General features: G+C 54.1%; 9 protein-coding genes across 9 annotated transcripts; 3 read left to right on the top strand and 6 right to left on the bottom strand.

The window, feature by feature from the left end:
• Positions 1-344: 344 nt before the first annotated feature.
• F5Z01DRAFT_558354 (mitochondrial carrier domain-containing protein) lies at positions 345-2,516 on the bottom strand. Its single transcript, XM_046260685.1, has 2 exons — positions 1,601-2,516; positions 345-1,550 (listed from the first exon to the last, which is right to left on the bottom strand). Exons 1-2 carry the CDS (start codon positions 2,097-2,099, stop codon positions 772-774), a joined length of 1,278 nt encoding a protein of 425 aa, XP_046119731.1. The 5' UTR covers positions 2,100-2,516; the 3' UTR covers positions 345-771.
• Positions 2,517-3,375: 859 nt separating this feature from the next.
• Positions 3,376-3,888, top strand: F5Z01DRAFT_680774 (cytochrome b-c1 complex subunit 7; the record flags this gene model as incomplete). Its single annotated transcript, XM_046265625.1, has 3 exons — positions 3,376-3,485; positions 3,569-3,731; positions 3,790-3,888. The coding sequence occupies 3 exons, from the start codon at positions 3,376-3,378 to the stop codon at positions 3,886-3,888; spliced, it is 372 nt and encodes a 123-aa protein (XP_046119730.1).
• Positions 3,889-4,406: 518 nt separating this feature from the next.
• Positions 4,407-7,790, bottom strand: F5Z01DRAFT_558525 (uncharacterized protein). The gene is made up of 3 exons (XM_046260686.1): positions 6,658-7,790; positions 5,797-6,605; positions 4,407-5,739 (listed from the first exon to the last, which is right to left on the bottom strand). Exons 1-3 carry the CDS (start codon positions 7,387-7,389, stop codon positions 4,521-4,523), a joined length of 2,760 nt encoding a protein of 919 aa, XP_046119729.1. The 5' UTR covers positions 7,390-7,790; the 3' UTR covers positions 4,407-4,520.
• Positions 7,791-10,376, bottom strand: F5Z01DRAFT_558252 (DNA repair protein endonuclease SAE2/CtIP C-terminus-domain-containing protein). The gene is made up of 2 exons (XM_046260683.1): positions 10,147-10,376; positions 7,791-10,096 (listed from the first exon to the last, which is right to left on the bottom strand). Exons 1-2 carry the CDS (start codon positions 10,232-10,234, stop codon positions 8,193-8,195), a joined length of 1,992 nt encoding a protein of 663 aa, XP_046119728.1. The 5' UTR covers positions 10,235-10,376; the 3' UTR covers positions 7,791-8,192.
• A 954-nt stretch (positions 10,377-11,330) lies between these two features.
• F5Z01DRAFT_558105 (uncharacterized protein) lies at positions 11,331-13,096 on the top strand. Its single transcript, XM_046260682.1, has 4 exons — positions 11,331-11,545; positions 11,601-12,508; positions 12,557-12,762; positions 12,812-13,096. Exons 1-4 carry the CDS (start codon positions 11,477-11,479, stop codon positions 13,078-13,080), a joined length of 1,452 nt encoding a protein of 483 aa, XP_046119727.1. The 5' UTR covers positions 11,331-11,476; the 3' UTR covers positions 13,081-13,096.
• A 2,543-nt stretch (positions 13,097-15,639) lies between these two features.
• F5Z01DRAFT_652163 (putative acyl-CoA dehydrogenase) lies at positions 15,640-17,872 on the bottom strand. The gene is made up of 3 exons (XM_046263269.1): positions 16,693-17,872; positions 16,189-16,574; positions 15,640-16,134 (listed from the first exon to the last, which is right to left on the bottom strand). The coding sequence occupies exons 1-3, from the start codon at positions 17,506-17,508 to the stop codon at positions 15,798-15,800; spliced, it is 1,539 nt and encodes a 512-aa protein (XP_046119726.1). The 5' UTR covers positions 17,509-17,872; the 3' UTR covers positions 15,640-15,797.
• Positions 17,873-19,138: 1,266 nt separating this feature from the next.
• F5Z01DRAFT_619723 (heterokaryon incompatibility protein-domain-containing protein) lies at positions 19,139-21,573 on the top strand (the record flags this gene model as incomplete). The annotated part of the gene is made up of 2 exons (XM_046261104.1): positions 19,139-20,895; positions 20,943-21,573. The coding sequence occupies 2 exons, from the start codon at positions 19,139-19,141 to the stop codon at positions 21,571-21,573; spliced, it is 2,388 nt and encodes a 795-aa protein (XP_046119725.1).
• Positions 21,574-21,626: 53 nt separating this feature from the next.
• F5Z01DRAFT_652160 (PRELI/MSF1-like protein) lies at positions 21,627-22,755 on the bottom strand. The gene has a single exon (XM_046263268.1). It carries the CDS (start codon positions 22,430-22,432, stop codon positions 21,863-21,865), a length of 570 nt encoding a protein of 189 aa, XP_046119724.1. The 5' UTR covers positions 22,433-22,755; the 3' UTR covers positions 21,627-21,862.
• Positions 22,756-23,258: 503 nt separating this feature from the next.
• F5Z01DRAFT_652157 (peptidase M24, structural domain-containing protein) lies at positions 23,259-24,804 on the bottom strand. The gene is made up of 3 exons (XM_046263267.1): positions 24,673-24,804; positions 23,402-24,618; positions 23,259-23,352 (listed from the first exon to the last, which is right to left on the bottom strand). Exons 1-3 carry the CDS (start codon positions 24,788-24,790, stop codon positions 23,296-23,298), a joined length of 1,392 nt encoding a protein of 463 aa, XP_046119723.1. The 5' UTR covers positions 24,791-24,804; the 3' UTR covers positions 23,259-23,295.
• Between the last annotated feature and the right edge of the window lie 1,366 nt (positions 24,805-26,170).

The following is a 26,170-nucleotide window of genomic DNA, read 5'->3' as shown; positions in this document are numbered from 1 at the left end:
TGGGGCTATATGCGACTCCGACTCGCCATCCATCACATCTGGCTCGAGGACTCGAGCGCATCTGGTCTCGCTGTCGCACAACTGCACTATTGCAATGGATCCAAGAGTGAGAACTTGCAGCCAACCTCCCAGCGCACACTAAACGAATGTAGAAGTTCATGGCGCCTGCAGCGGCCTTCAGCATGGCCTGTGTTCTCTTCGTGTGCGTACGCCTGATGGGAATGCCCATGGTCCTTCAAACTCACGCGATGCAGGTACACCCGATCGTCGATAAGATCAGCAAGATCTCAGGCGGTATGGACATGTCGCTCTCCGTCTTCGTTGCCGCGGTTCTAATATGATTTCACAGAAAAGTCAGCGTTAGCCTAGGTAGTACTGGTCGCGCGAGCCGTCAATCACCATACAACGACGCCATCCACATGCGAGCCTGAGCATCTCGGAATGATAAATCATGTGCACCTCTTCACCGGCTATATACTGAATAAGATAATACCTCCGACTTAACAAGGTCGATATCCGCCATGCATATACAACATCACCATGCAAGAAGCTGACCTAGCCTGCAACCCAATCTTGCGCTGTACTCTTGGGGTTTGCATCATACTTGAAAACAAAAGGGACATGTGAATGCCGCGACCGTGTGTGAACCAAGTAAACATGTTTGAAAAGTTCGTCTATACCTACACCGACCAAGGGTATCTCAGCCTTTCTCCAATGCTGAATAATTGTGTATGAAATTCGGAGCCTCGCGGCACGTCGCTATGTGCACTCTCACGGACGCGATGCTTCGCTTTGTAACAGGAGGGCCTTGCCATCCTCTCTCATCCCATTCAAGCGGGACATGACAAACTCATATGTGAGCATTGTCACCGTCGCCGCCGGCACAGCCCGGGTCATGTTCGTTCCCAGGCCGGCGTAGAATGCCCGCCACCCTTCCTCGTGTAGGATTGTTCGGAAGGTCATGACCACACCTTTATACTTGGGGGACTGTGGCTTGATTTCTGATCCTCCTGCAATTCCCATGCCCTGGAGGTATTGCTCACCAGCCACAGGTCGCCGTTGGGTTTGCAATCTTGTGCGGATCACCTCGTGAGGATAGGTCGCGCTGCTTGCGAGCATTTTTGAAAGAATGGACGCTGACAATATGCCCACCCAGTGGGGCTTTTGTCCGTGGGCCGATGCCTCGCCCATGCCTTGTCCCGTGAATCTCGTCTTGAGATACTCGTAGGTTGGGAACTGAACAGCAACATGCGACAGACCAAGCAAGGCTGGCGTCAGACCAGAATAGAACGAGGCAATGCCTTCCGAGGTATACATCTTGCGGGCGGCATCGATGGTCGATCGGTAGTGCCAAGGCTCTGATAATGTCGGTCTTGCCGTGGGCGTGCTGCCCGTTTTTGGGAACAGGGTCGAAGAATTATGCCCCTGATCTGAAGGCAGTTTGCTCTGGGACATGAGTCGCGTCTTGATTACCCAGATGGGGTTCGTTACGATCGTACTGCTGGCGCCTGCGACGATGGACGACCAGAAGTTGATAATGTGTTGGTTTTCTGGACTCGTTAGCTTTCCAAGTACGGAATCCCGTGGAGGTGAGACGTACCATAATGGTGGCCGAGGACGGTCTTGGCCTCATTGTACACTGTGAACCACACCGCCCATGTCGGGAGATACCCAAGAACGATCGGTCCAAGCCCACGATACAAGCCTCTGATGCCCTCTTCTCGCCAAATCACTCGAGCAGATCCGACCAAGCCATTGTAGAGTTTAGGATGCCCAGCATGTCGCCCTTTATCGACGGGCGTGTAGCCACCTTGGGCTTGCAGTTTTGTCTTGATCACATCCAACGGACATGTCACAATCCCTGATGTGAACCCTCCCACTGCACCGGCGGTGGCATGGAACTGTGAGTCCGGCGCTCTTGCCGCCCACCTCTGCAGCAATGTCGGACGGTCTAGATTCTTCATTGGGCGGTTGTTCGAGGTGCTGCCCGTGTCGTTTGGTGATTGAGAGACTTGGGCGGTCACTCCATAGTCTGGCGTCGCATAATACTTTGTCGTTGATGGCTGGTTGGCCCGGCTCAACTGCTGGTCGTGCGACATTCCTTCGAGCTCTGATCTCTATGTTTCGTCTCCTCCTAGCCGGTGTCATGGGCTGCGGTACCCCGCCGAAATGATATTGGTTCCTCGGGGACTCGCCGCGCGAGCGTATGTATGAGGGTGATGTTTTGGTTTCTCGGGAAGCGGTGCCCATGCGTATCGTGACCACAGGCACTGGCAGCTACCGGCACTGCGGGGAACGCTCTCCCACGCACAGTGACCGGTATGATCAACGAACGCCGCCGGCCATTGGCATAGAAACGGTGCAGTGGCGTGAAGTGGGAGGCGGTAGACTCGTGGATGTTTGCGTAATCGGCGATATGGTCGTCGTTTGTGCGTGGGCGGTAGTAGCGAGACGAGGGATTAGAATGGTGGATGTAGTGAGAGAAGCGAAGTTGGCCGAGGGTGGAGTTTTGGGGGCACGGAGCAAAGCCGGACCTCGCTCGGAGGGAGATAGATACCCTACACTTTGTCGTTCAAGTGTGGATTGACATGTGATCAAGTGAGCCGAAGTGAGCCAAAGGGAAAGGTAGTAACTTCCGGTGATGGTTTGGTTTCACCGACTCGGGCCATCCATTGGCTTGACTGTGGTAATGACTGTGAAGTTTGCTGTCTCGCGTCTTGTCAGTGTTCGCTGACCAGTGACGCCATTTTCGTCCTGTGGACCTCCGTTTTCGTTCGACAAATGGCCTACCCTGTACTCAAAGGAAGTGCTCGGGTTTGTCGATTCTGGATGCCTGTGATCTAAAATGCAAGGAACATCTGTTGTTCCCGAAATAAGCAGAGAATCTTGATTGAATTCGAAGTTTGGTCTTTTTGTAGTGTGAGGTGTTTCGCAATGTTCCAATATACATCATTTCGACCGTTGCTGTTGCAACATGAATGCACCCTAGAGGGGAAGCAACACAATATTGACCCTAGAATGGCATTAAGTAAAGAGGAATTCAGTAGCCGAGCGACTTGCTCAGGATTATCTACCGACTGGTCGTCACCTGCTACCAATCCCCTTTATTACCAGAATGACCCAACTCCTGTCTGCGTGCCTTCATTGAAGCGACCACAGCCTGGACAAGTACGGGTCATTGAGACCCGCTTCGCATACTGTCCACCAATGACCTTCCACTAAACCGAGCTGACTGAAAAACAACCACGTGATCTGCCCAATTCCAACTTTTGCCGAAACCTCCCAATTCATCGCAGGGACCCGGACGATATCGCGCAGCACGATCACGACGACCACAACCGATCACATCCATCTACCGACGACGACGACGACAAGATGGTCTCTCTCGCCCCCTTCATCGTCAAGCGGCCCTGGCTCCACAAGCTGATGATGCCCATCAGCAAGTGGTACGTCAACGCCGCCGGGTACCGCAAGATGGGTTTGAGGTTTGCACACCCTCCCACCAGAGCCATTGCCCACGACCGGGCAATGGCGTCACGGAGAAGAGTAGAGGACTGACGCAGAGTAGATACGACGATCTCTACGAGGAGGAGCGCGAGGCTGTCCAGATTGCCCTCAAGCGTCTTTCGCCCAAGGAGGCCTACGAGCGCGTCTACCGTATTCGCCGCGCTGCGCAGTGCAGCTACCAGCACAAGCTCCTTCCCAAGAACGAGTGGATCAACGACCAGACCGTACGCCGCGTTCGAATATGCTACGAGCAAGAATTGGAATAACTGACACAATTACTAGGACGTTCCCTACCTCGCCCCCATCATCAAGCAGGTCGAGGCCGAGCTCGCCGAGAAGGATGCACTGGACGCCGCGACTGTGATCCGCAAGGCGCACTAAAGGAGAGAATGACTGGAGGGGGTGCATGCAATATGTAACAATACGGAGAAAGGGAAAAAACAACTTAGAACAAAGAGAACGTTCCTAGACATGGGGAGGTAGTGCTTGTATATCCCCTGTATTGAACTCATTCGACTGGAGCTGGAGGATGTCTCGTCCTCAGTCGCACAACACTCGTCTTTTCCTAGCGTCATGAATGAGAAACATTGAATGATACGACTCGTGCTTCAATTCAAATGCGAAGCTTTTCAGATTGAACAACCGTCGTCTATCGCCCACCAAAAGCTTGCTGTTGCGTACTCCGTACTTTGACATACTCCCGCAACACCAAAGCTTCTCTCCCAGACGCAAATCGCCAGCATCTTCATTTCCGAGGATGTTGTCTCCGATGCCGTCGCCTGTCATCCCAAGGCCCCACGAGCCGAGGAACGCCGCCCCCCCACAGATGACGCCTTTGCTCGTATGAACCTGCCATGATGCATTCGCATACAAGATCTTCTTCCCTGGACCCAGGCTTGTGATTGCTCACGCGTCCTGTCCCTTTCTCTAACCACCCCAAGGCCGTAAGTCGTAAGAGGTTGCGTGGAGGACTACGGCCAGGCAAGTCTGGCCACTACATGACAGATCTGGAATCAGATCCGCTGGTAGAACAAGAGATAAGCCACCTTGTTATCCTTCACACTCTCCTTGTGTTGCTTGCTCTTGGGCGTGGTGCTGCCGTTGCCGTTGATGACGCTGCTCCAGCGCTTGTTCCCTCCGGCAGTGGTCGTCACCTGCTCCCAATCCCCGTCATCACCAGCCTCATCGTCTTCGTCGTTCATAGAACCAAACCTGTTCGCAGAAGCACCGGGGCTGTTGTTGCTATTCGCTTCCCTGTTGCGAATCTCCTTGTTTTGCTCCTCCTTGGAGCCAGTCTCTGCGACATCGTCGCTGGGGATGCGACGCAATACAGTGTCATCCAGACGGAGCCAGTCCTGCCCATCCTGCCGACGGACATCAGCAGTGTAGTGACCTCCGCTGGCATTCTTGCCGTGATGGTAGACAACACTGATAAGCTGGTACTTTGGCATTGTGCTCTCCGTGAGGGCTTGGCGCTTCTGACGTGATAGGGCTTGCGGGGGAATTTCGAGTTCAAGGGGATAGTCAATCTTCTTCCAGATCTTGACAGTGCCGTGGCCCTCCGCGTCAAACTGGAAGCGCTTGAGATGAAGGATCAGCACTGGAGGGAGAGATTCAATAAAGACCTGCTTGGTCGCCAAGACATCCTTGCCGCGTGGAGAGTTGAAGTCGCCTTGCAAACGCTCCGGCTTTGTCAGGCCACGGAGGGCATCGGTGACGCTCCGAATGTCGGGCGTGCTGATGTCTAGCTGAAGGGGCTGGTATGGCTCGGTGGTGATGGAGTCCTTGAGGCCCGGGACACGGAATTCGGAACGCAAGAAGCCGCCGAATATCTTGTTGATGGGCGTGGATGCATTCGTACCCGAGGAGCGAGAGACGGCCGCCTTTTGCTTGCGGCCCACCTCTAACCAGTCGCCTGATACCTCAGCCTGACCATCGACACTAGACGCATCCATCTGGGCCTGGTGAGCATCGCTGCTCGACGAGTTGCCCATGACGGCTGTACACTCATCATCCAGCGACTGAAGAAGGAACCCAAGAAATTCCTCCGCGTCCTGCTGGTGCCCACGTCTCATACTCGCAAATCGAGGAAGCTGTCTTATGGCCTCGTACACGAATTCGGGAGTAAAAGGTTCGCCAAATTTGTCGAGGTCTTCCGCCTTGAGAGATTGGCGAAGCTGCTCGATGGATCCATGCGGTCGGAGGACCTTGAACTCGTGCATAAACATAATCCTGAGTGTGTCAGTGGCTTTTCTGCCCAAGTGAGTGAAGAGGGCTGGCTATACGTACATGGCATCAATCAGGGGTGTCTCGCTTTTGAAACTGTGCGCAGCTCGCTGGCTGACTTGGTTCAAGAAATCGTAGAAGGGGACGCAGAACATCAAAACTTGTAAAACCGAATTCATGTAGCACATGTTCCCAGTGTTGATCAAACCACGGGGCTCAATGTATGCTGCTTTGCCGCTGGATCCGACGCGGTATGCGTGAATCGCATCACCTGCAGAGTTCGTCACTGTCTTGGGAAACAGATTTGTTCCTGAAGGGCCATTTGCGCCATCTCCATTGACGGAGGACACACTCGAATCTCCATGGCTGGCAGCAGCACGGTTGGCTGCGTTCCTTGCGAACAGGTTGGCCCAGCTGGTAGGCGGAGCAGGCTTGGGCGCCGGAGCCGGAGCCGGGACTGGGGCTGTTGTAGCCTCGTCACTGCCCTCACGCTCCGTGGTCTGCTCTTCCGACCCCGAGACCTCGGGAACCGCCTTCTGAGAAGCATCCTTTGGAGCTACTGGCGCAGGAACTGAGCCATGTTCTTGGACGTTTGTCGACCTGGTAGGTGTACTCGAGGTGGTCTCTGCGCGCTGACCATGCTCGATGTTGGTGGTTTCCTGAGTTGTCGCTTGATCCTTCGTCTGTCCCGCCGTCGCACTCGACGATGCAGGCGCGGCGGCTGCCTTTTCGCTCGGTTCGTTCGACTCAGAAGCGGGCTCTTGCTGAACAACAGGGAGAGACACAGCCAGGCTGCTAGACGTGAACTTCTTCCGTGAACTCTTCGGCTTCCACGCCGGGAAGGACTCGTCGGGGTGGGAGAACCAGGGGAGCTATAGACAGATCAGCAAACGTTCACACTGGCGCGCAGATTGTCGGTCTTACAGGTGCGATAAATGGGGCTGCTTTCTGTGCCACAGATGTAGCAGGCGACGCAGGCTTGACAGAGGCGCTGTATTCGCTAAGCTGGGGCGTGGAAGGGGTGTGAGGCGGAAGAACGGCTTGCGAAGACTGTGTCGAGGAGGGCGTCTGGGGCGGTAAGGGAGGCGCGGCCGCGGCCGGGGCTGGGGGAGGCTGGTACGGCGTCGCTAGGGCTGGAGACATTGGCTGAGAGTGACGGGGATAGCTTGGAGGGACCGTCACACCAGCCATGGGGGAGTAGCCCGCAGCAGCTGGAGGGGACTGTGGATAGACTTGCTGGTGATGGTATTGCATGTAGCGAGGATCATTGGGCACCCCCCTAGCACCATTTGTCTGGTATTGCGCTCCAGGCATGCCATAGTAGCCTTGAGGCGCACCATATGGCATGCCATACCCCCCGGCATACATGTGCTGCGGCGGGACCATGTGCTGCTGGTGATGGGCGTATGGCGCCGCATACTGCGCGGGATGCTGTTGCTGGATGTGGTGTTGGTGATGGTGTTGGTGCTGGTTGTAGTGGTGCTGAGGCGGGTACTGGTGATGCCTGCGGCGCGACCCAGACGGACCGCCTCCGCCAGTTGGCATATCCGTCGCAGCAGGCATGTTATGGTTGCTGCTGAGGACTGTGCCCTGAGCGATGGCGGGACCGTTGGCCGGTGGTAGGCTTTGCCCAGCCGGCAGATGGCGGTTTGTCATCTTGCCGGCTTGGGGTTGATGAAGACGATCACGGGCGTCGCAATGGACTATGCGACAGACCCGTGGATCGCCAAGAGCGTCTTGTTCTCCTTGAGTCGGTGGTATTTGGGCGCAGCAGCGTGGTGCGTGTGGCTCGGGATGAGGTCGTCGCAAGGTCGAAGTAATGCGGTCGTGTGAGGCGAGTCAAGCGCGCGACGAGGATGGACGCAAGGTGCAAGAATGCCCGCAGCCACTATGCGACAAGCAAGAGCGAAAGTCTCCTCCCTAGGGATGGATTTCTCTGACCCGAAAAACAAAGGGGCCGGTGATCTTGAAGCAAGCGAGTGCTGGCTGGGCAGGGTGGGTGTGACGACTGGACGTCCGTTGCACGTCAACAAGTATTGGGGGCCCTCTGGAGAAATATTTTAAATTTCCCGATCGTCCACCTACCTACGCATTCAGCCTGTAGTGGAACAGCAACACACGGTTACATGAAGAGGTTCATAAAGCCTCGAATTCTCCCTAAACACCAGCTACGTACTCTTCTGGTCTGCTTTAACAATGCCATCCGCGCGCCCTCGCGTGTTTGGTTCAGGCGGACAATAAACATGGACGAGGGCTGTTAGTGTTTGGCGGCGTGGCACCCCGCGACCGTAACAGCATCGATCCACCATGTCTCGTGCTCCACGTGGGCATGTTGCTTGAAGTCATGAACGTGGGTGCGAGGCGCAGGTGGCGAAGACAGCAGGCAATATGGATTGTACGGGGTTGCTTGGACAATATTCGAGTTCTACGAGCCAGCATGAAGACTGCAACGTCCAGAGTCACTTCGCTAGTTCGTCCCTGAAAACCCAGACGCCGCCGGGGCGCATAGCCTCCCTACGTCGTTCCTCAACCTTCTGCCGCTCTCGCCTTTGAGCTTCCACCTTCTCATGATCGCGCTCTTGCGTGGTTGGGAAGTCGGTTTCCCAGAACCCCGGCGGCGAGCGTACACGAGCGAAGCGGGCCTTGTGTGTCCCGATCCTGTTGGACAGTTGGCGCGCCTTTGCTTCTATCCATGTCTTCAGACGCTCTTCAGGGCCCATTTGCCCAATCTTCCAGGCGTCGTCTCCTAGATATTCCTCTAACAGCTTCTGCTCCTCCTGACGCTGGAGCCCGGTAAGTGGCTCCTTGGGTCGCTCTGCTTGTGCCAACCCGCGAAACTGTGGCCCGCAGCAATCGTCTGCCACACAGCCCTGCAAACATGCTCTTTCATCCTTATTACGAACGACATCTGAAAACGCGTAGTCAAGGCCTTCATTGGACTTTGGGTTGATCCTAAAGTCGTCCAGCTGTAGCTCGGCGACCTTCTTGGTGCGCAAGCTTCCCTTTGGCGGCTGTCTGTTGCGCAGTACAGAGTTGTTGGTCGTCTCTGCCAGAGGCGTCCGCGCTGACTGGGGGGTCCGAACATCACTGGGCCGCTTGGGAGTTGCTCGTCCAGACTGGTCGAATGGCAACGCTCGTGGTTTTGGAATGCCAAGTTCGTCATTGGGCAACCCCTGGGTGTCTTTTGCTCGGCGAATCGGGCGTAAGATCGAGGCTGACTGCTGAGCTGGCGATGGGCTGTTGAGCAGACTGTCGAGGCGACCCTTACTCGCCTCTGGCATCTGCGCTCTGTCCCTGCCATCTGGTCTGTACCCGCCGCTGTCCTCGGCGAGGCTTCCTATGCCGTCGCTGAGACCTTTCTTCATCCGCTTCTCGGTGGATGCAGCAGGGGCAGACCTCTGCGGGCGTCGATTCACATCCACAGGCGTCAGAGCTGAAGAGAAACTTGACAAGTATGGCTGACGTGGGGTACGTGTCTCCTCGGGAACCCTTGGAGATGCAGACGCAGCTGCAACTGGAGGGGGCGCCATTGGAGGGACCCGCTCAGGTTGTGTCGGCTCATGTATGATTTGCAGCTGCCTGCGTTTTCGAGGTGTATCAACAACTTGAGCTGTTGCGTCGAGGTCGAAGCTTTCCTGCGGGACGAAGCTGCAATGGTGCAGGCTGACCAGTGGACTCGATCCCGATTCGCTGGGTTCGGGCTTGATGGCGCGAGCTGTGGCCTGGGCCTCTTCAGTCCTCCTCCGTTTTCGCAGGATCTTCTCAGACACAAAAACCGGAGTGTCTGACGAGATCTCTTGCTTGATCGTGACCGGGGCCACGTTGCTGTCTTTTGGCAAGGGCGGGAGATCCGTATGGGTACCCTGCTCGGAGCCATCCTGGGTAGATGCGGTAGAGTCATGTGTCTGCGACACGGGCTGATCCGAGTGAGTTTGAGAGGTCCCTGGCACTGTACTGGGGAGCAGACTATGCTCAGCCAGGTTCTCATCTGCGGACTGAACACTGCTGCCGCGCACGGCAGATTGCTCTTTCAGAGCATCCGGTGGCTCATGATTGACTGTGCCTGGCAGTGGCAGGACAGCGATTTCGATGCCGTGGATATTCTGGGCGTGGCTGATACTGCGCTCCAGTTGTTCGGCGTAGCGTCTCCATCCGCTTCTTTCGGACTTGGCTGTCGCGATAGCATCTTTTGCAGTCTTGAACTGCTTGTCGAGAGCCTCGTACTTGCGCTGTAGTTTGATGTAGGCACGCTTGAGATGTTCAGGTGAGGGGATGTCAGGTTCGTCGGTCTGCACAGAGGCATCGTGAGTAACTGGATTCGGTCGTTCGTCAATGGCAGCGTCCTTGTAGTTGCAATTGACCTCTGAGCTATTAGTGGCGTGCACCCACGAGATGAGTTCATGTAAGGCTCACCCGCTTCCATCTCATCATCGATTTGCCTGCAAACATTCTCGAGTGCAGCCATAAGTGCCGGCCGCCCACTTACGAACCAGCTCGCCATTGCCGCTGGGATGCATTTGCGGCTTTCTAAATGGTCTCTGACGTCGCGACGCTGGCGTAGTCGGGTTGAAGATGGGCACTGTAACGACAGACGCGTTTCCCCAAACGCGACAAATGCATCAGTCGCCAACCCACGTGACCAGACGATCACCCTGACGGTGGGCCATGCTCAAGGTCCAATGTCTTCTTCGTTTAACAATATTTTAATCGATTTGATTAATTTACGTCAAGGCGCTTGTCTGTCTTTATTTGAGCTTGTCGAAGACGGATAGCAAGCTTGAGTACGCTCTTGCTTCATTCCCGACGCCATCTCCTTTTCCCAACATAAGGCGTGCACAAAGCATTCTCACCAACGGCGATCCCATGATCCCATCCAAGTGACATCTTCTTGGAGATATCTACTACACCACGCGCTACAGGAAGTGACGCCATTGAATATTTCGCTGCTCTAGGATATCCTTGTTTGCTGCAGTTATCATGAGTTGAGTACTCATGTTTGGCGGCCACGTACTCCGTACTTGGGACCAAGATCTGCCTCAAACCAGGTTGGACTGGGCACGTCATCCTATCTCGGCCTTATACGTATATAGGCCGAGAACGAGATGCAGCTCGTCTAATTCACACGCAATACTTTCAGCAGCAGGTATCGTGCCAGCCCACATCGAGCACACCGAACGGGCAAGCATGACTCCGAAGCCGCGTGGTTCGCACCGATTGCGCACGCACGCGAGTCTGTTCGGGACCAGGGTGCTGTCTTGGCTGCTTGTGCCGTTCCGGAGGATTTGCAAAGTGATAGCAAGAAGGTGTGAAGGTCTGGCCAACTCTCGTTGGCTCCTCGAGGATAGCTCGTGGTCACCATGTGTGTCCAATATGCACATGCAGGTAGAGCGGCATTCTCACAGCCTTTCATCCCCGTTGACGATCTCACGAACGGTAGCACGCATTCGATGATGAAAGTTCATCATTCTCACCTGACATCTAGCCTCTGAGGAATAACGGGGTTACTCTGGGGTTACTCTGGGGTCTCCAGTCAAGCAGGATGCCGAAGAGCCGACTGTGTGCGGCGAGCGGCCAAATGACCAGCGCCAAATGCTGGCTAAATGCTTACAACAAGGATCATTCGGCCCGAACATTATAACTAGTATTTGAGAATGAGTACAAGTAGTCATAGTTCAGCGCCCATGTATTGAGCGCCTTTATCGCAACCACGGTGTCAAATCAATTGGCTCGACCGGAGGAGATAATGTTGTTTCTTCAGACTGCATATGTCGCTGGGGCTCTGCTAGTCGCCAGCGCTTCAGCATCATCATGCGTACGACTAGAAATCCCCGAATGTCTCCAGTCGGCAGAAAAGCTAACTTTGATAGTGCAATCGACTTGAGAAACGACTAGGCAGTTCGGTCAGCTTCCCAAAGGATGTGGACTACAATGCCACGATGTCTGGCTACTGGTCGATACAGGAGTCTTCGCTTCAACCAGCCTGTGTGCTGCAGCCCAGGACAGCTCGAGATGTTTCAAAGGCCCTCAAGATCATCAGCAAGCACGGCAATTGTCACTTTGCAATCAAAGGGCATGGTCATGCCCCTGCAGCAGGCTTCGCCAATGTAGATGGTGGCGTCACCATTGACATGACATCCATGTCATCGGTTTCTCTTCATGAAGGCCAGTCGATTGCGCGTGTCGAGGCTGGAGCAAAGTGGCTTGACGTCTACCAGCACCTTGACGGGTCCGGAGTCCAGGTGGCGGGAGGACGCAACGGGAATGTCGGCGTAGGAGGACTTCTCGTTGGCGGAGGAATATCGCACTTCACCACCAAACATGGATGGGCTTGTGACGCCGTTGTGAACTACGAGGTTGTCCTTGCAAATGGCTCACTTGTGAACGCCAACAAGCGCTGCAACCGAGACTTGTTCCTGGCTTTGAAGGGGGGAGGCAACAATTTCGGAGTCGTCACTCGATACGACCTTGCAACCTTCCCACTGGGCGACATATCCACGACGTCGATCTCGTACGACATATCCCAAAGGGGCAAAGTCTTTCAAGCCTTCACTGACTTGCTTGACTCGTCGCGATACGATCCTCTGGCGTCCTTGGTTACCAGCCTCCTCTACAGATCGACATCCAAGGCGTGGACGCTGGCATCCTCAGCTGTGTACACCAAGCCCGTCTCCGAGCCTGCGGTATTTGCCAATCTCTCCGCGGTTCCGCACGAATCCCTCGTTCGCAACATCACGTCCCTGGCAACCTTTGCAGATGAATCAGACACGCCACCATTGTAAGTCCCCTGATCCCGAGTTCAATCGGACGAAGCTCACCGATACAGGAACTGGCTCTTCGCCACAGTCACACTGAAGCCGTCGGCTCAGTACATGCAAGACATGTTCGATATGCTGAATAACACAGTATCGTCCTTCAACCCAGAAGGTGGCGTGACATGGAGCGTCGCCCTCGAGCCCCTGGTCGCAGCCATGTTGAAGAGTCCCAAAGACGCGAATGTCCTTGGACTCGAAACAGCCCAAGACGGCTTCAGTACGTTTCTGCATGTTCTCAGCTGGACACTACACTAATGCCACAGCAGTTGTTTTGATCTCCGCCCTGTGGCCGAACTCGGCAGTCAATGCGGAGGTCGAGGCAGCAGCCCGCTCGGTCACCTCCGCATGGGAAACCGGTGCCGACGCAAAGGGACTGTTACAGGGCTTCCAGTATCTCAATTATGCCGCGCCGTCCCAAGAACCACTGCGGTCCTACGGCAAAGACAACTTTGAGTTTCTGGCGTCAGTCAGCCAGAAATATGACCATGCACAGGTCTTGCAGAAGAGGGTTGGGGGTTTCAAGCTCTCGTCCTAGGCTGGGACCAATTTGAACGACGGAAGGTCACCTCAAAGTACAAATATACATGCATGTGCAAATAGCATATCAATATCTTCCACCTGAAAAGGGGTCAACGAAGAATAGGATACAATTGAGGCACCTGAGGAATGTTGTACGCGTCTTGTCTCAGTGCGGTCCCCAATGGCGGGCTTTGTAATGTGTTGACCACACATTCAATGGAGTTGGAGTCCGTTGTCGTCCTGCTACTACATATTACGTAGAAGGGGGCGCAGCATCACGTGCATGAGATTGAGGGCGTTCTCGTCGAGAAACCGTGCGCTGTGGCTAGGGACCTAGGGTACTCGATGGGGGCTCGGCGTTGGAAGGCGACTGAACTGGACCAATAGCCGAGCTTCCAGATCTAGATCAGCCCCGCCCCCGCTTCCACACTTGCCTGAGCTGGATTGCGCTTCTCAGAGCCAATCCCAGAATGCTTGCCACTACCAGCAGCGCCAACCTTATCGCATTAGCTAGTACCTGTAGCCAACGGCCGGGCTTCTTGGAGGATGAATGGTGCTGCATCAATAAGCTGGAATGCGAGACCCAGATTCATACACCGTAAGAGATAGGCCTGGGGGCGTGCGTGGCCAGCTCCAAGACTTGAGCCTCACCGTTGACCCCTCAATCTGGCTCTAGGACCCCTACCAGACCAACCCGAGGATCAGTGTTTGCTGAGCTCCACATGAAAAGAAGCCTGCCAACTTTGGCCTTCGCTGCAGCAACAGCAGGTGTCTTGCTTCTTGCGCACCTGCAGAAGCTATAATAATACGTACAGTAACTAAGGTAGTCTAGTGGGCAGCCAGCCAGTGGAAACGGTTGTGCGCGACCCGGAATTCACTGGGACTGGACTGGAGCCACAAAAAAATCAGCCATTGCCCCTCGCCCGCCTGCGCAGTGGTGCTGAGAAGAAACCGCCCGCTGCCCTTCTCCAAAATTCTCTGCTCAACGTGTGCTCAAAACTTCTTCCCTTCACACCTCACTTTTCTTCTCTCTCAAAACACCTCGCTGTGCATTTGAGATATCGTCAATTGACTCTTCTGTCATTTTCTCCAGACTCGCTATTCAAAGTTAGTTTCACGCCCTCCCCAAGGTTCATGTTCACGCGTGGCCCCGCCACTACCCTGAACTTTCTACCGTTTAGTCGCCGTTTCGCGACAAACCTTCGTTCGCGGGCGATCGTGTAACAGAACCTCATCACAATGCATACTCGTGGCACATAGCCTGCAAGGAAGCAAACACTGACTTCCCCCTCGATAGACACCCTTCCAACATCATGGACTCCTACGCTCCCCGTGCCTGCTACTCGTGTGGCAACCCTGACCACCAGTCCCGTGACTGCCCCAACAAGCCTGCTGCTAAGTGCTACAACTGTGGTGGTGCTGGTCACATGAGTGAGTGCTACGAACCATGCTTTTTTCGGGTAGCGCACCTATTAATCACCATTAGGCCGTGATTGCCAGGAGCCCATGAAGGACAACAAGGCCTGCTACAAGTGCGGCCAGGCCGGTCACATCTCCCGCGACTGCCCCATGAACGGCGGCTCTGGTGCTCCCCGTGGCTCGACCGAGTGCTACAAGGTTTGTCCTACGATCCAACATCCAGTCGGTACTGGCTGCTAACAATCTCGCAGTGCGGTCAGGTTGGCCACATTGCCCGCAACTGCCCTACCGCTGGTGGCTACGGCGGCAACGCTGGCTTCGGTGGTGGCTTCGGCGGTAACAGCGCCGGAAAGACCTGCTACTCCTGCGGCGGCCACGGCCACATGTCCCGTACGTATACACACAATCGTCCGCTTGGCGTTGCGGAGGGCTAACAAGGATCACAGGCGAGTGCGTCAACGGCATGAAGTGCTACAACTGCGGCGAGTCCGGCCACTACTCGCGCGACTGCCCCAAGGAGTCTGCTGGTGGCGAGAAGATCTGCTACAAGTGTCAGCAGTCTGGTCACGTCCAGGCCGCTTGCCCCAACGCCTAATTTCGACAAGCTTCCAGGGGAAACCCAACTCCCTGTTGCACGAACGGTACACACGACTCGGACGATGGGGAGGTTAGTTGGCGTGGCAGCTCACGATACCCACGATGATCTCGGCTTTTCATTTTCTTTGTTCACGCGTTTGATTTGACGAGTCACGAACACAACATCGACGACATGGATGATGATGTTTTTGTTTTTCGTTTCCTGTTCATCCTTTTTTTTTCTTCTTACCTTGAGAAAAGTTTCCTCGAGCATTGGGGGCTTCGGCAACAAAAAGCAAAGGAAGGGACTTGTTTCGGTACACGGCTCGGAGAATCGGCAACTCGCGTTGCTCGGGCGAGCAGCTAACGACTTCGACGAAACGACACGGCGGCATTTCGGCAGCAACACGCACATTCGGCAACACTCCGGATACCTGGTGACCATCCAGGCGGTGATGGGTGAGATGATATGGCGGGGACGTTGGTGTTGAGAGCCAGGCTATGTGGGCTCGGTCAGTTGCTAGTCAGGACGAGATGAAATTGCGCTTGGTCTATCACATGGACCAGGATGAAACGTTGTGTGTACGAGATGCTTGTTGTGGTGTGTGTAGCTTCCAAGGCCTCTTTTTGTGTGCTCTTGAGAAGAATACGTTCGGTAAGGTGTACAGTTGGGCAGTTGACAACCTCACAGGCACCACTCATTGATTGCACAGCAAATCCCTCCCATTCTCAAACCCACTATAGCATCGCCTTTGGGAAATTCTTTATCGCTTGCCGCACGCCAAGATCCGCCACGACCTCCTCCGCCCCGCCCAGGATGGCGTCGAACTTGTACGTCCTGTTGAACATTTCGATATGACGACCCATGCCCGTCTGCGTCAGACCACGGCCGCCCCAGATTTGGACAGACTCGTCGGCGATTTCATGCGCCGCGCGCGTGCAGCTCATCTTGAGCAGGCCGATGGAGCCAGCGAGATGCCGAACCTGCTCCGTGTACGGCATATTGCACATCTGGTGAGTAATGGACTCGAGCCAGGACTGGTTGGACTCGACGAGAGCAATCATCTTGGCCAGCCTGCACCTGGTTAGTTTTCTTGCTACTGCGGAGGGGATCCGGGAGGGCACTCACTTTTGCCGGATGACGGGCTGATCTATGAGCCGCTTGCCAAAGACGATGCGCTGGTTGGACCACTTGAGGCACTCCTCGACCACGACCCGACACTGGCTGAGCACGCTGCAGCACATGGCCCACCGCTCGTGGTTGAAGTTGCTGAAGATCATGCGGATGCCGTCGTTCTCCTTGCCGAGTAGGTTCTCCACGGGCACCTTGACGTTGTCAAAGGTGATGAGTGCGGTGCCGGCGGTGGACGAGTAGGACGTCTTGATGGACTTTGTGTCGACGCCCTCGCCGCGCTCGATGAGGATGACGCTGATGCCCTCGCCGGTGCGCACGGCCGTGACAAAGTAGTCGCTCCACGTGCCGTTGGTAATCCACTTCTTTGTGCCATTGACAATCTGTATATGGGGGAACGGGCCCGGGTCAGTCTCGCGTTGCATTTATAAGTAGACGATTCGGGGGCCGGCTCTCGATCCCTGACGCGGATTGGATCACGTAGGTGTGGAAGGGACTCACGTAATGTTTCCCATCGGGCGTCTTCTCTGCGGTCGTCCGTATGCTCGTCACGTCCGAGCCAGCGAACGCCTCTGTGATGGCGAGGCACAGCTTTGTCTGCCCACTGAACACCTCGTCGCATATTCTCGTCTTCCACTCGCTCTCTGGCCCAAAGTTCAACAGCACCGTAAGACCAATAGTCATGCCGGCCATGTTGGCGTCTTGGAAGCCTCTGGCCATGGGCCGCGCCATCTCCTGCGCGAGGATGACCACGTGGAAGTAGTTGAACTCCTCGCCCTTGACAGCGCCGTCAAAGAGATTGCGCGCATGCAAGTGTTTTCCCGGTCCCAGGCGCATTCGGAGCAGCCCAACCTTCTCCATGCGGTCGATGAGTTCCTGGCTGAGCAGTTTCCCCGTGGCTTCGCATTCCTTGGCTTCGGGCACCAGGTAGCGATCCGTGAACACCCGTGCAGCCTTTTGCAGTCGCCTGTGGCTGTCGTTGTAGTATGGCGAGCGGAAGGGCTCGCCTCGCAGCCACAGCGGTTCCGCGTACGGCACGGGGCTCAGGTCGCCGGGCTGTGGTGTGATGATCTGGGGCTTCTCGCCCTCGATGGAGCCGATGACAAGTTCGGAGTAGGACGCGAGGACCTCCTGGCGGTGCAGGCTGTAGAAGGCCGATGTGGCATCCTGACCAGCGATCTGTCGCAGGACAGCTTCGCCGCCCGGGTGGGTGTCGAGGAGTTCGGAGAGGTCATAGACGACCGAGTCGATGATGCACCACGGGTTGTCGACCGAGGAGCCCTGGTCGCGGACGGCTTCGCGAGTGAAGGTCTTCATGGTGGCCGGAGACGTCGAGCGAAGATGCGTTGTCTGCTGTAATTAGAGGACAGAATCGGTAGTCAGTCCAGCAAGGTGAAGGAAAGACGAGTCAACAAGTCAGTCAGTCAAGTCAGTCAATGCTCCGAGCAACAAAGGTGGTCGACCCTGCTGGCCTGGTCCATGCAGCCATCTTGGCGAAAAAGGACCTGACGGAAGCAGCCTAACGTTGGGAGAATTTAATAATTAAGCCAGCGCCGGGAGGGACGCGATTGGGCATGGAGGGCATCTCTAGACGGGAGAGGCTTGTTGGCCCAGTCTCTAGTCTCCAGTTCGTCGACTCGACCTCGGCATCCAGCTGGAGGAGGCCAGAACTAATAGGAGGGTGTGCGTGTGTGCCGCGCGCAGAAGCGGCCATGCTCCGTGCGCCATGCACCTCATTGGTGCGTGGAGAATGCTGCGCACGCTGACGAATCTCAGGGTCCATCTGGCCGATTCAATTTCCAGCGCTGAGGTTCGTTTGCATTGCCACGGACGCCGCTCAATGCTCGTGTTGGAAATGCAGTTTGAGCGTGTGGCTGCCTCTCACCATCCTTCTCCCCACCAGACACCAACGATGTAGCTCTCGCTTCTGCAAGGGCAATTGGAACTCGAGTCGGGTTCTGGTGATGCAATTCCCAGCCAGATTCGTCTGCCTGATCAAACATCCTTGTCCCAAGCACCCGACGCCCCATTCAAAGGATCATTAAAGGTCTTAGCCCCCGGCGAATCCGACGGCACCACGCTGCCTCAGTGCCCGTCTTCGCTCGTCCTTGTGTGTCTCAGGCTCTCAGCTTGTCTGAAACCAGACGCTGCTGGCAATCCTCGTTCCTGGCGCAGAGAATAGGGCCGTTGAGCTGCGGAGCGCTGAGCGCCAAGTCATTTGACAATTGGCCGCGTCTTCCCTCTGCTAAATCAACGAATTGGCGAGTACATAATTGAAGCCACTTCACATGCTCACAGGAGTCACTGGAAGACTGGATCCTGGTCAGCATCAGATTGGCGCGCATATGATTTCAGGCAAATAGAGTTCGCGCGCCGATCAATTCGACCTCGAAGGAGCCAACGTGCCTTGAGGTTGAGGTAGCGTGGAAAGATTCTGGAAGACATCGAGAACATCTTCCTGGTTCAGTCATTTGTTCGCAGTTTAGGCAACGAGGCGAGTGCAACACACATCTGGCTGATTTAATCTGGCAACGATATGATCTGATCTAATCCCACTCATCTCTATTTCCTGCGGTCTATCACGTTGGGCATGTGTGTATAGGAGTCAGGACCGTTGTCTGTACTCTGTGGAGACCCTAACAAGACAGAGGCTGCCTGCTATCGAAGACGCCTCTCGAGCGTGTACATCGTATAGCCCACTCGGACCAAGTTTGAACATCTTATCCGGGGATCAACCCTTCACGTTCTCAGTGCTCACCATTTCAGTGCCTTGCCAAAATATGGGAGCGGACGCTGCACGTGTGTCGCATCAACCTGCAGCCTGGTGCTGCTGAGTGCTCAGCTGGAATAATTTCTGGAAATACGTACATGTTGTAAACCCGCTCTTACCGCATCCCTGTCGACCTTTTCCACCCTCTCATCGTCCGACGGCGTAATATGAGTTGCCATGACCATCACGGACAAGATCCAGCACGCCCTCCGCCTCGTCTGTGACCCCGCAAGCCGGCGACGTCCACCATCACCCTCATCACCGAACGCTAGCGGTGAACAACCCGAAAGACAGAACCAGAAAAGGACAGAGTCCTTGTCAGATCTTTGTGCAAATTGCGGCAAGCTTGACCTATATGCCTTACTGCTGACGGAGAAGCCATCCAAGGAGCTGGGGCCCCTCTCCAACTACCTCGAACCCGATTGCCCCTTTTGCAACCTGCTATCCAATGCAGTCCAGTCCCAATGGGGTGAAGGGTGTTCTTCTGCGAGGTTGGTCGCAGAGGCTGACCAGATTCCAAATGCCTTCATCCAGAGCCGAAGTCCCATCTCGGTGAAGAGGGATGGTGTCACGGAACACCCTGAGCCACGGCTACTGCTGGCTTTGGACACGTCGCCACCAGGCTACAGCGAGAACAGGCGAGTTATCCGAGAAGTAGATCGTGTCAAGGATCGATACATTATCGCCGAGATAGAGTCGGTATCAGGTGGCCATGGCTCTACCGACACGAACTCTCGGGCGCCCTCCCTCATTCCTCGACGCGCTGTCGACGCGGACATTGATTACGAGATGGTCAGACAATGGCTGCGCGATTGCAAGCAGCACGCTCATACAGCCAGAGCGCTTGAGCAAATGGACAGAGAGAAATTCGACACTGAACTGTTCGGGGCAAGAGAAGGCTTTCGACTCATCGATGTGCAAGATGAGTGTCTTGTTCTGAAGAATCAGCCCTGTGCATTCGCTGCGCTGTCTTATGTCTGGGGCCGCTTGCCCACCATTCTGCGTCCTTGTGGAAAGACAGAGGATGTGCCTATCCTACTGACTACAAAGAATAACCTTGAACGTCTCAGCAACCCGGGTGGCCTATCAAAAACGTCCATCGAAGCTATGCACGGCGTGCGATTACCGCAGACGGTAACAGACGCGATGGAATTCTCAAGGAGAATTGGGATGCGCTACCTCTGGATCGACACACTCTGCATCGTGCAAGACGACAAAGAAGATAAAGGTTATCTGATACAAGCAATGGACAACGTCTACGACATTGCCAGCGTCACATACATCGCGGTGTCGGGTACGAATGCGGATGCCGGTCTCAGTGGTGTCGGTCCTCGACGAGGCAGACCTATCAATGCCGTGACGATTGTCGATGAGGGCAACGAAATCCATCTTAGCCTGGTACCACCAACCCTGAATGACGAGGTCCGAAGTTCGGTCTGGAACACGCGCGGATGGACGTTTCAAGAGCAAGCGCTGTCTCAGAGATGCTTGTACTTTACAGACAACGAGGTCTACTTCAACTGCATCCAGCTCCAGTGGCGAGAAGCGTACGCGCTCGAGCCACTGAGCGAAGACCACGATTTGACGGTCAGGACTGGTCCGCCATGGTGGAACAGGAAGCTGCGCAAGGACCCGGATCCCACACCGTACCGCTATCTGGGGGACCTGACTGGGACGCTCACCATCAAGGACTACCAGGCTGCCGTGCAAGACTACGGTCGCAAGACGCTGACGTTTCCCGAAGATGTTCTCCACGCTTTCGAGGGGGTGTTCAACCGATTCTCGAAAGGTGTCTCCCGGAGTAAGCTTAGCCTTGAGCAAACGCAGGGCATTCCCACCGATTATCTATATCAAGCCATGTTGTGGTTTCCTTCAGAGGAAACTAGGAGGCGAGTATGCGAGGACACGGACATTTCGTTCTCCTTTTGGTCATGGTGAGTTCACTCGGAAAGTCAAGGTGATTCGACTAACTCCGTCACAGGGCGTCGTGGGATGGCCCCATTGAGTTTGTCTTCGCAGACAGCCTCTGGCTATCGCGGAATATCTCGCAAGCTCCCATGAAGAAGAAGCAAATGCACGTCCTCACCCCATACTGGCACTACGGCGACAGTGCACGCAAGTTCTGGACCGACGAGATGTGGAAAGCTGCGTGTGAGGGGGCGGAGGACGCAGCGGTTACTGAACAATGTCACCGGTTCCTGTCATATGCACAAGACAAGCTCGGCATCGACATGGAAATCCTGAGGGACCACGGTGCCTCTCTCGAGTTGCCTGAGCTCCAAGTCGGGGAGCTGGGCTTTGTGGGCGCCTGTATACAGGCGACTGGCGTTATGCTCGAGCGCAAGACCGAGGCCAGTCCAATATGCTCCCTAAAGATCGGGCCTCACAAGGGGGAGTTTCGCTTCGACGACGCCCAAAGCACACAGTTTGATGAGCTGGTTGCGATTGTCGCGTCAGATACGATCACTGACCCCCCAGATACGCAGTCCATCTTCCTAGGTCTTCGGACTCAGAAGGGTGTGTCGAGACGAGTCGGAGTGGGCTGGGTTTACTACGACAAAGGTGATGCTTCGTTCCCGCATTGGCAGTATAGATTTCTCAAGCTAGCATGATCAACGATAGCATCCCGCAGTGTGACAAACATTGACAAGGAAATGACTCCCATGTTGTGGTTAGTGGTAATATTGGGATATTATTTCTCTAGAGAACATCGTAAGTCGTTCTACCCGGTAGTCTAATCTATCGGTAAACCGGGTATAATTTCTTTCGCTCCTCAAGCAACTTTTTTTATGCCTTCTAACCATGCAACCTCTCTTGAAACGCCGTAAAGCAATGCTGCCATGCAAAACCAGACTGAACCAACGCCGATGAAATGTACACGTGAAGCATGAGCAACGGAGCTTATGCCGCAATCATCTGTTCACGCTGCAGCCTCTCCTTCTCCTCGGCGAAGACTTTGCGGCTCATCTCGAGGACGCGCTCAAAGCCTTCACGACCCCGGATGCTGTTCTCGTGGAACCGTGTGACGAGTGTGTCTTCGATGCTGTTGCGTATCCTTTGCCAGCCACCGCAGAGAGCTGTGATCCGCGCGCTCTGGCTAAAGAGAGTCTCGCCCTCGGAGAGTGGCGAGTACACACACTCTTCTTGCACGGAGACCAGGTTGCTCCATGTCAAGTTCTGGCTCACCATGGTGAGGGTCTTGTTTGAGGGGTCGACGTAGCTGGCCTCGTAGACGTAGCTTTCATCTACCTTGCCGCAGATGGACTTGATCCATTCTGGGGCAGACTGCTTGCAGCAGATGAGACGCTCGGTTCGGAGGACGCCGGTGGCGGGATCGACGGATCGTGATAGTGTGTCGACAGCGATAACGTGCTCTGACTTGTTGTTCCAGGGGCCGTATTTCTGCCAGTTGGCCGATGACACCTCGTCCCACGAGTAGTTGTAGGTGACGGCGTTGGAAAAGACCTTCATGGTCAAGGAAGGTCTGGAGGTTGAAAGCGATTTGTGTCGAGAGAAGGTTGAGAACGCTTGCCGGATAGCTGTTGGGCTTGACGGTGGTGTTCAGTGGCGAAATTTGGAGATTTCGATAACAGTCGCGTCCGTGTCGAGGCAGGGGCGACCGAGCAACTGCTGAGTTTCTTTTTTTTTTCTACTTGTTCGAGGTAAGGCGAAACGAATGTAGGAGGAGGCACGACGAAAATCCTTGATGGAGTATCTTGTCGTGATCCGTGGTGATGTTTGGAAGTGTGAATGAGTAATATGGGGAAATGGGTGAGTAAGGGCAAAGGGAGATTGCGGGTTTTATTCAGCAGGCTCGACAATGTCCAGCATGTGAAGGTTTTTCTAGGAGGGTTACCGTACCGAGCGCGGAGCGGCGGGAGCGACAGAGACTATGCCAGATCGGGAAGTAGTGCTGCGCTCAGCGAGAAAAGAACGGAGCGAGATTCAGTGTGTACGCAATGTGATTGGTCCGCCAGCACTGGCCTTCCGGGTTTAGAGCGCTTTGCTTCTGGCTCGTTCGCCAGGGCCCAGGAGAAGTGGGAATGTTCTCCCGGGGCGCGGGTGGCAACGGCAATGCGGAGGCAAACCGGATCATGTCAACGTCAAAGGTTCGGCATAATTGGCTGAACAGGAGAGTTCTCCAGGTTTCTCAATATTCGAATCTCCAGAGAATGTTCGCGATGGGATGTCGATTGTAGATCCGAGGACCCTGAATCGAAGGCATCGGACCAGTCAGGTCACATTGCATTATCACTCTACGTTACCTCTGTGAATCATCACGGGTCACAGCACAAATGCTTCAGAATGGTTTATTGTTCTAGCACTGCGGGCGTTTAGTAGTCCTCGCCGCGACTGATGACCTCCTTCACCGTCGGTCGGATCAAAATGGTCTGCAGAACAGTTAGTATGGCTCTCTCCAAGGCTCATGTATTGACTTACATGCTCAAACTGCGCTGTGTATGAACCCTTCTTGTCGACCAACGGCGGGTAGTCCTCCACAACGCCAGCTTGGACGAGACTGTTCAGGCCTAGCAGATATTTCTCTTGGCCCAGCCTGTCGAGGTAACGTCGACAGAAGGGCAGCGAGCCAAAGTTTTTGTTGATGACATTGAGCAGAGACTTGGCTGAGCTCAGTCGAAGGTCCACGTGCCCTGATGTCTCCTTTCTCGCGTAGTGGGAGGTCTGCATGTCGTCCCTCACGTAACCGTTACCGGTGCTGCCAAACGTCTCGATGGCGAACACGTCGCCCTCCTCCATTTTGGTCTGATCGTTGCTCTTGACGATGGGCACGGCTTTCGTACCATGGATGCTATAAGGCAGAATATTGTGTCCTGTCAAGTTGCGGATAGACTTGATAGGGTAGGTCGTGCCGTCGAGCTCAATCTCGTAGCTCTCCATCGTCTCCTGAATGACGCCGCCGATCTCGCCGACCCGTGCATCAATACCAGCCTCGCGAATACCCGCGTTGGTGGCCGCACGGACCGCATTGAGGAGGTTGTCGTATTTCTGGTCAAAGGACATGGTGAAGGCGGAATCGACGATACGTCCGTTAACGTGGACACCGAAATCGACCTTCATGACATCTGATTGTTGCAGGACGACCTTGTCTCCCGCGTTGGGCGTAAAGTGTGCCGCACAGTGGTTCAAGCTCAGGCCGCAAGGGAAGCCCATGCCAGCAGTCAAGCCATCACCCTCGGTCAACCCATCGTGGCCAACCAGTGCTCGTACGCCGTCCTCAATCGTCTCCGCAATCTCCGTCAACGACTGCCCGGGCTTGATCACCTTTTGCGCGTACTGTCGGACCTGTCGGTGCACCTCTGCCGCTTCACGGTAGTCCGCCAGAAAGTCGCTGTTGAGATTGTCGAGGTGGCGTTTCTCCTCGTCTGTAGTCCTGTAGAGATTGTCGTCCTTGTACTCGACTTCCTCGCCTTTGGGATAGCTCTTGTTGGGAAAGAGCTGGCTGACCATCACTCGGGGAGGCTCGGTCTGGCTCGTGGGAGTCTTCTTCTTCTTGCGCGGCTTTCTCTTCTTCTTCTTCTTCTTGGCGCCGCCGGCGCCCGGTGCTCCCTCGTTCTCTTCGGCATCGTCGTCGGAGTCGTCAACGCCGTTCTCCCCATTGTTCTCGGTAGCCTTGCCATCAGCTGATGGATCGGCGACTGTCTTTGTCAGTCCATGCTGACCGGTGAGCGTTTCAGACATAGAAGACGTACCCTTTAGCTCTTTCAGAGCCTCCGTGGGTGCTTGAGCGGCCATCTTGGATGGCAGGTTCTTGGTGCGTGGCCTGTCGCGTGGGAGAAATCTTTCGGAGTAAGCGGTCGCATTTAGCATACCCCGCCGTGGGGTGACTAAAAGATAGGCGCTAGGGGGGGCCCCATAGGCGGGTACCCAGGTGCCTAAATAAGTGTCGCACCTAGGTGCCCAAATAAGATTCCTTATATAAGCAACGGCCTATAAAAGCCGCCTTTATACTAATTAGATACTATTATTAACGATACTTATTATACGTATAATTAAATATAATTAACTCCTTCTTTAGGAGTATCCTAGCGAGCCTTATTTTTAATATACGATTAAGTTACTAATTATTACCCGAGGGCCCCTTTATAATTATAAGCGATTCTCTGCCTCTTTATGACGTTCGGGTCAGGCTAGCTATAGGGTAGGTAGATCTAAAGTCGGTTTATAAACTAAGTATACTAGGATATCGTTAACTTAAGCGGTCGGGTTATAGTCTATATACGAGATAGTAGATCTTACGTAGATAATTATATTAATAGCTAAGGAGCTAGTAGAGACTAGCTATAGTAAAGCTAGGCTTCCTATATACTAAGTAAATATTATATAGTCGACGATAGGCGACTATTATCTACGAGCGCCTTTATAGCATAGTTAACTATAGTCGCTAGTCGCCTACAGTCGTTTATTCTACGTAATATACGGGTAACGTATAATAAGAGGAAAAAAGCAAGGGGCACGTAAGAGGCGTATATAGTCGTATATCGGGTCGTAATATAATATCTCCCCTTCCGAGATTCTATCCTAGAATTAGCTAAAACCCGTTAGTCGTTCTTCGTAAGTTATATTTAGTAACTTCTTCCTTTTATTATACTTAACTATATATAGAAATATTTATTTTCTTATAAGAGGACTAATAACTTATATCGCGCTATCCTAATTAAAGCTATTTATCTTAACGGTTCTAAGAGCGAGATACCCTATACTCGTTATTATCGCGCTAAACGCGTTTATTATATAAGTAGTAATTCCCGTCGTTATACGTTATATATCGAAATAAAGAAGACTTATAATAGTACTAGCATAGCGTCGTACTATAAGTACTATACGTATTTTTCGTATATATACTAACCTATATCTTAGTAACGCGTATAGTATCTAAGTAGAAATAAGTAAAAGCGGATTTAGAAAAATCCAAGAGGGAGCTCTAAGAAACTCTAGGGCGCGTTTAGCGTCTTCGTTACTAACGAGAACTACTTCGAAGTCGGACCTCGGAGTTAGTATCTTATAATATACGTAAGTTAGATAAGGAGGATAGGGTATATTCTTAGGAAGAGGCTATTCTTAAAGAGTAATAAGTAATTAGGTATACTTAGGAGTTAGGTATATTTAAGGTTATCGATTAGAGCGTAATACCCGATATATTTCCCTTTAATAATACTATCGTAATAAATAGCGGTAATTCTTAAGGTA

Source organism: Emericellopsis atlantica (assembly GCF_019669845.1).
Source record: "Emericellopsis atlantica unplaced genomic scaffold F5Z01scaffold_9, whole genome shotgun sequence".
Lineage (NCBI taxonomy): Eukaryota > Fungi > Ascomycota > Sordariomycetes > Hypocreales > Bionectriaceae > Emericellopsis > Emericellopsis atlantica.
The sequence above is the reverse complement of the archived record's forward strand: the minus strand, read 5'-3'. Positions and strand labels throughout refer to the sequence as shown.

Coding starts and splice junctions, on each gene's coding strand:
- F5Z01DRAFT_558354 (XM_046260685.1), bottom strand. CDS start 2,099: ATGTCGCACGACCAGCAGTTGAGCCGGGCCAACCAGCCATCAACGACA. Junction 1,551..1,600: donor CGTCCTCGGCCACCATTATG/GTACGTCTCACC, acceptor TAACGAGTCCAG/AAAACCAACACATTATCAAC.
- F5Z01DRAFT_652163 (XM_046263269.1), bottom strand. CDS start 17,508: ATGAAGACCTTCACTCGCGAAGCCGTCCGCGACCAGGGCTCCTCGGTC. Junction 16,575..16,692: donor CGCCCGATGGGAAACATTAC/GTGAGTCCCTTC, acceptor CCCCATATACAG/ATTGTCAATGGCACAAAGAA. Junction 16,135..16,188: donor CAGCCCGTCATCCGGCAAAA/GTGAGTGCCCTC, acceptor AACCAGGTGCAG/GCTGGCCAAGATGATTGCTC.
- F5Z01DRAFT_558525 (XM_046260686.1), bottom strand. CDS start 7,389: ATGACAAACCGCCATCTGCCGGCTGGGCAAAGCCTACCACCGGCCAAC. Junction 6,606..6,657: donor CAGCCCCATTTATCGCACCT/GTAAGACCGACA, acceptor ATCTGTCTATAG/CTCCCCTGGTTCTCCCACCC. Junction 5,740..5,796: donor ACACCCCTGATTGATGCCAT/GTACGTATAGCC, acceptor TGACACACTCAG/GATTATGTTTATGCACGAGT.
- F5Z01DRAFT_652157 (XM_046263267.1), bottom strand. CDS start 24,790: ATGCTAAATGCGACCGCTTACTCCGAAAGATTTCTCCCACGCGACAGG. Junction 24,619..24,672: donor GGCTCTGAAAGAGCTAAAGG/GTACGTCTTCTA, acceptor TGACAAAGACAG/TCGCCGATCCATCAGCTGAT. Junction 23,353..23,401: donor ACACAGCGCAGTTTGAGCAT/GTAAGTCAATAC, acceptor ACTGTTCTGCAG/ACCATTTTGATCCGACCGAC.
- F5Z01DRAFT_558252 (XM_046260683.1), bottom strand. CDS start 10,234: ATGGCGAGCTGGTTCGTAAGTGGGCGGCCGGCACTTATGGCTGCACTC. Junction 10,097..10,146: donor CGATGATGAGATGGAAGCGG/GTGAGCCTTACA, acceptor CTAATAGCTCAG/AGGTCAATTGCAACTACAAG.
- F5Z01DRAFT_652160 (XM_046263268.1), bottom strand. CDS start 22,432: ATGAAGGTCTTTTCCAACGCCGTCACCTACAACTACTCGTGGGACGAG.
- F5Z01DRAFT_558105 (XM_046260682.1), top strand. CDS start 11,477: ATGTTGTTTCTTCAGACTGCATATGTCGCTGGGGCTCTGCTAGTCGCC. Junction 12,509..12,556: donor GAATCAGACACGCCACCATT/GTAAGTCCCCTG, acceptor TCACCGATACAG/GAACTGGCTCTTCGCCACAG. Junction 12,763..12,811: donor AACAGCCCAAGACGGCTTCA/GTACGTTTCTGC, acceptor ATGCCACAGCAG/TTGTTTTGATCTCCGCCCTG.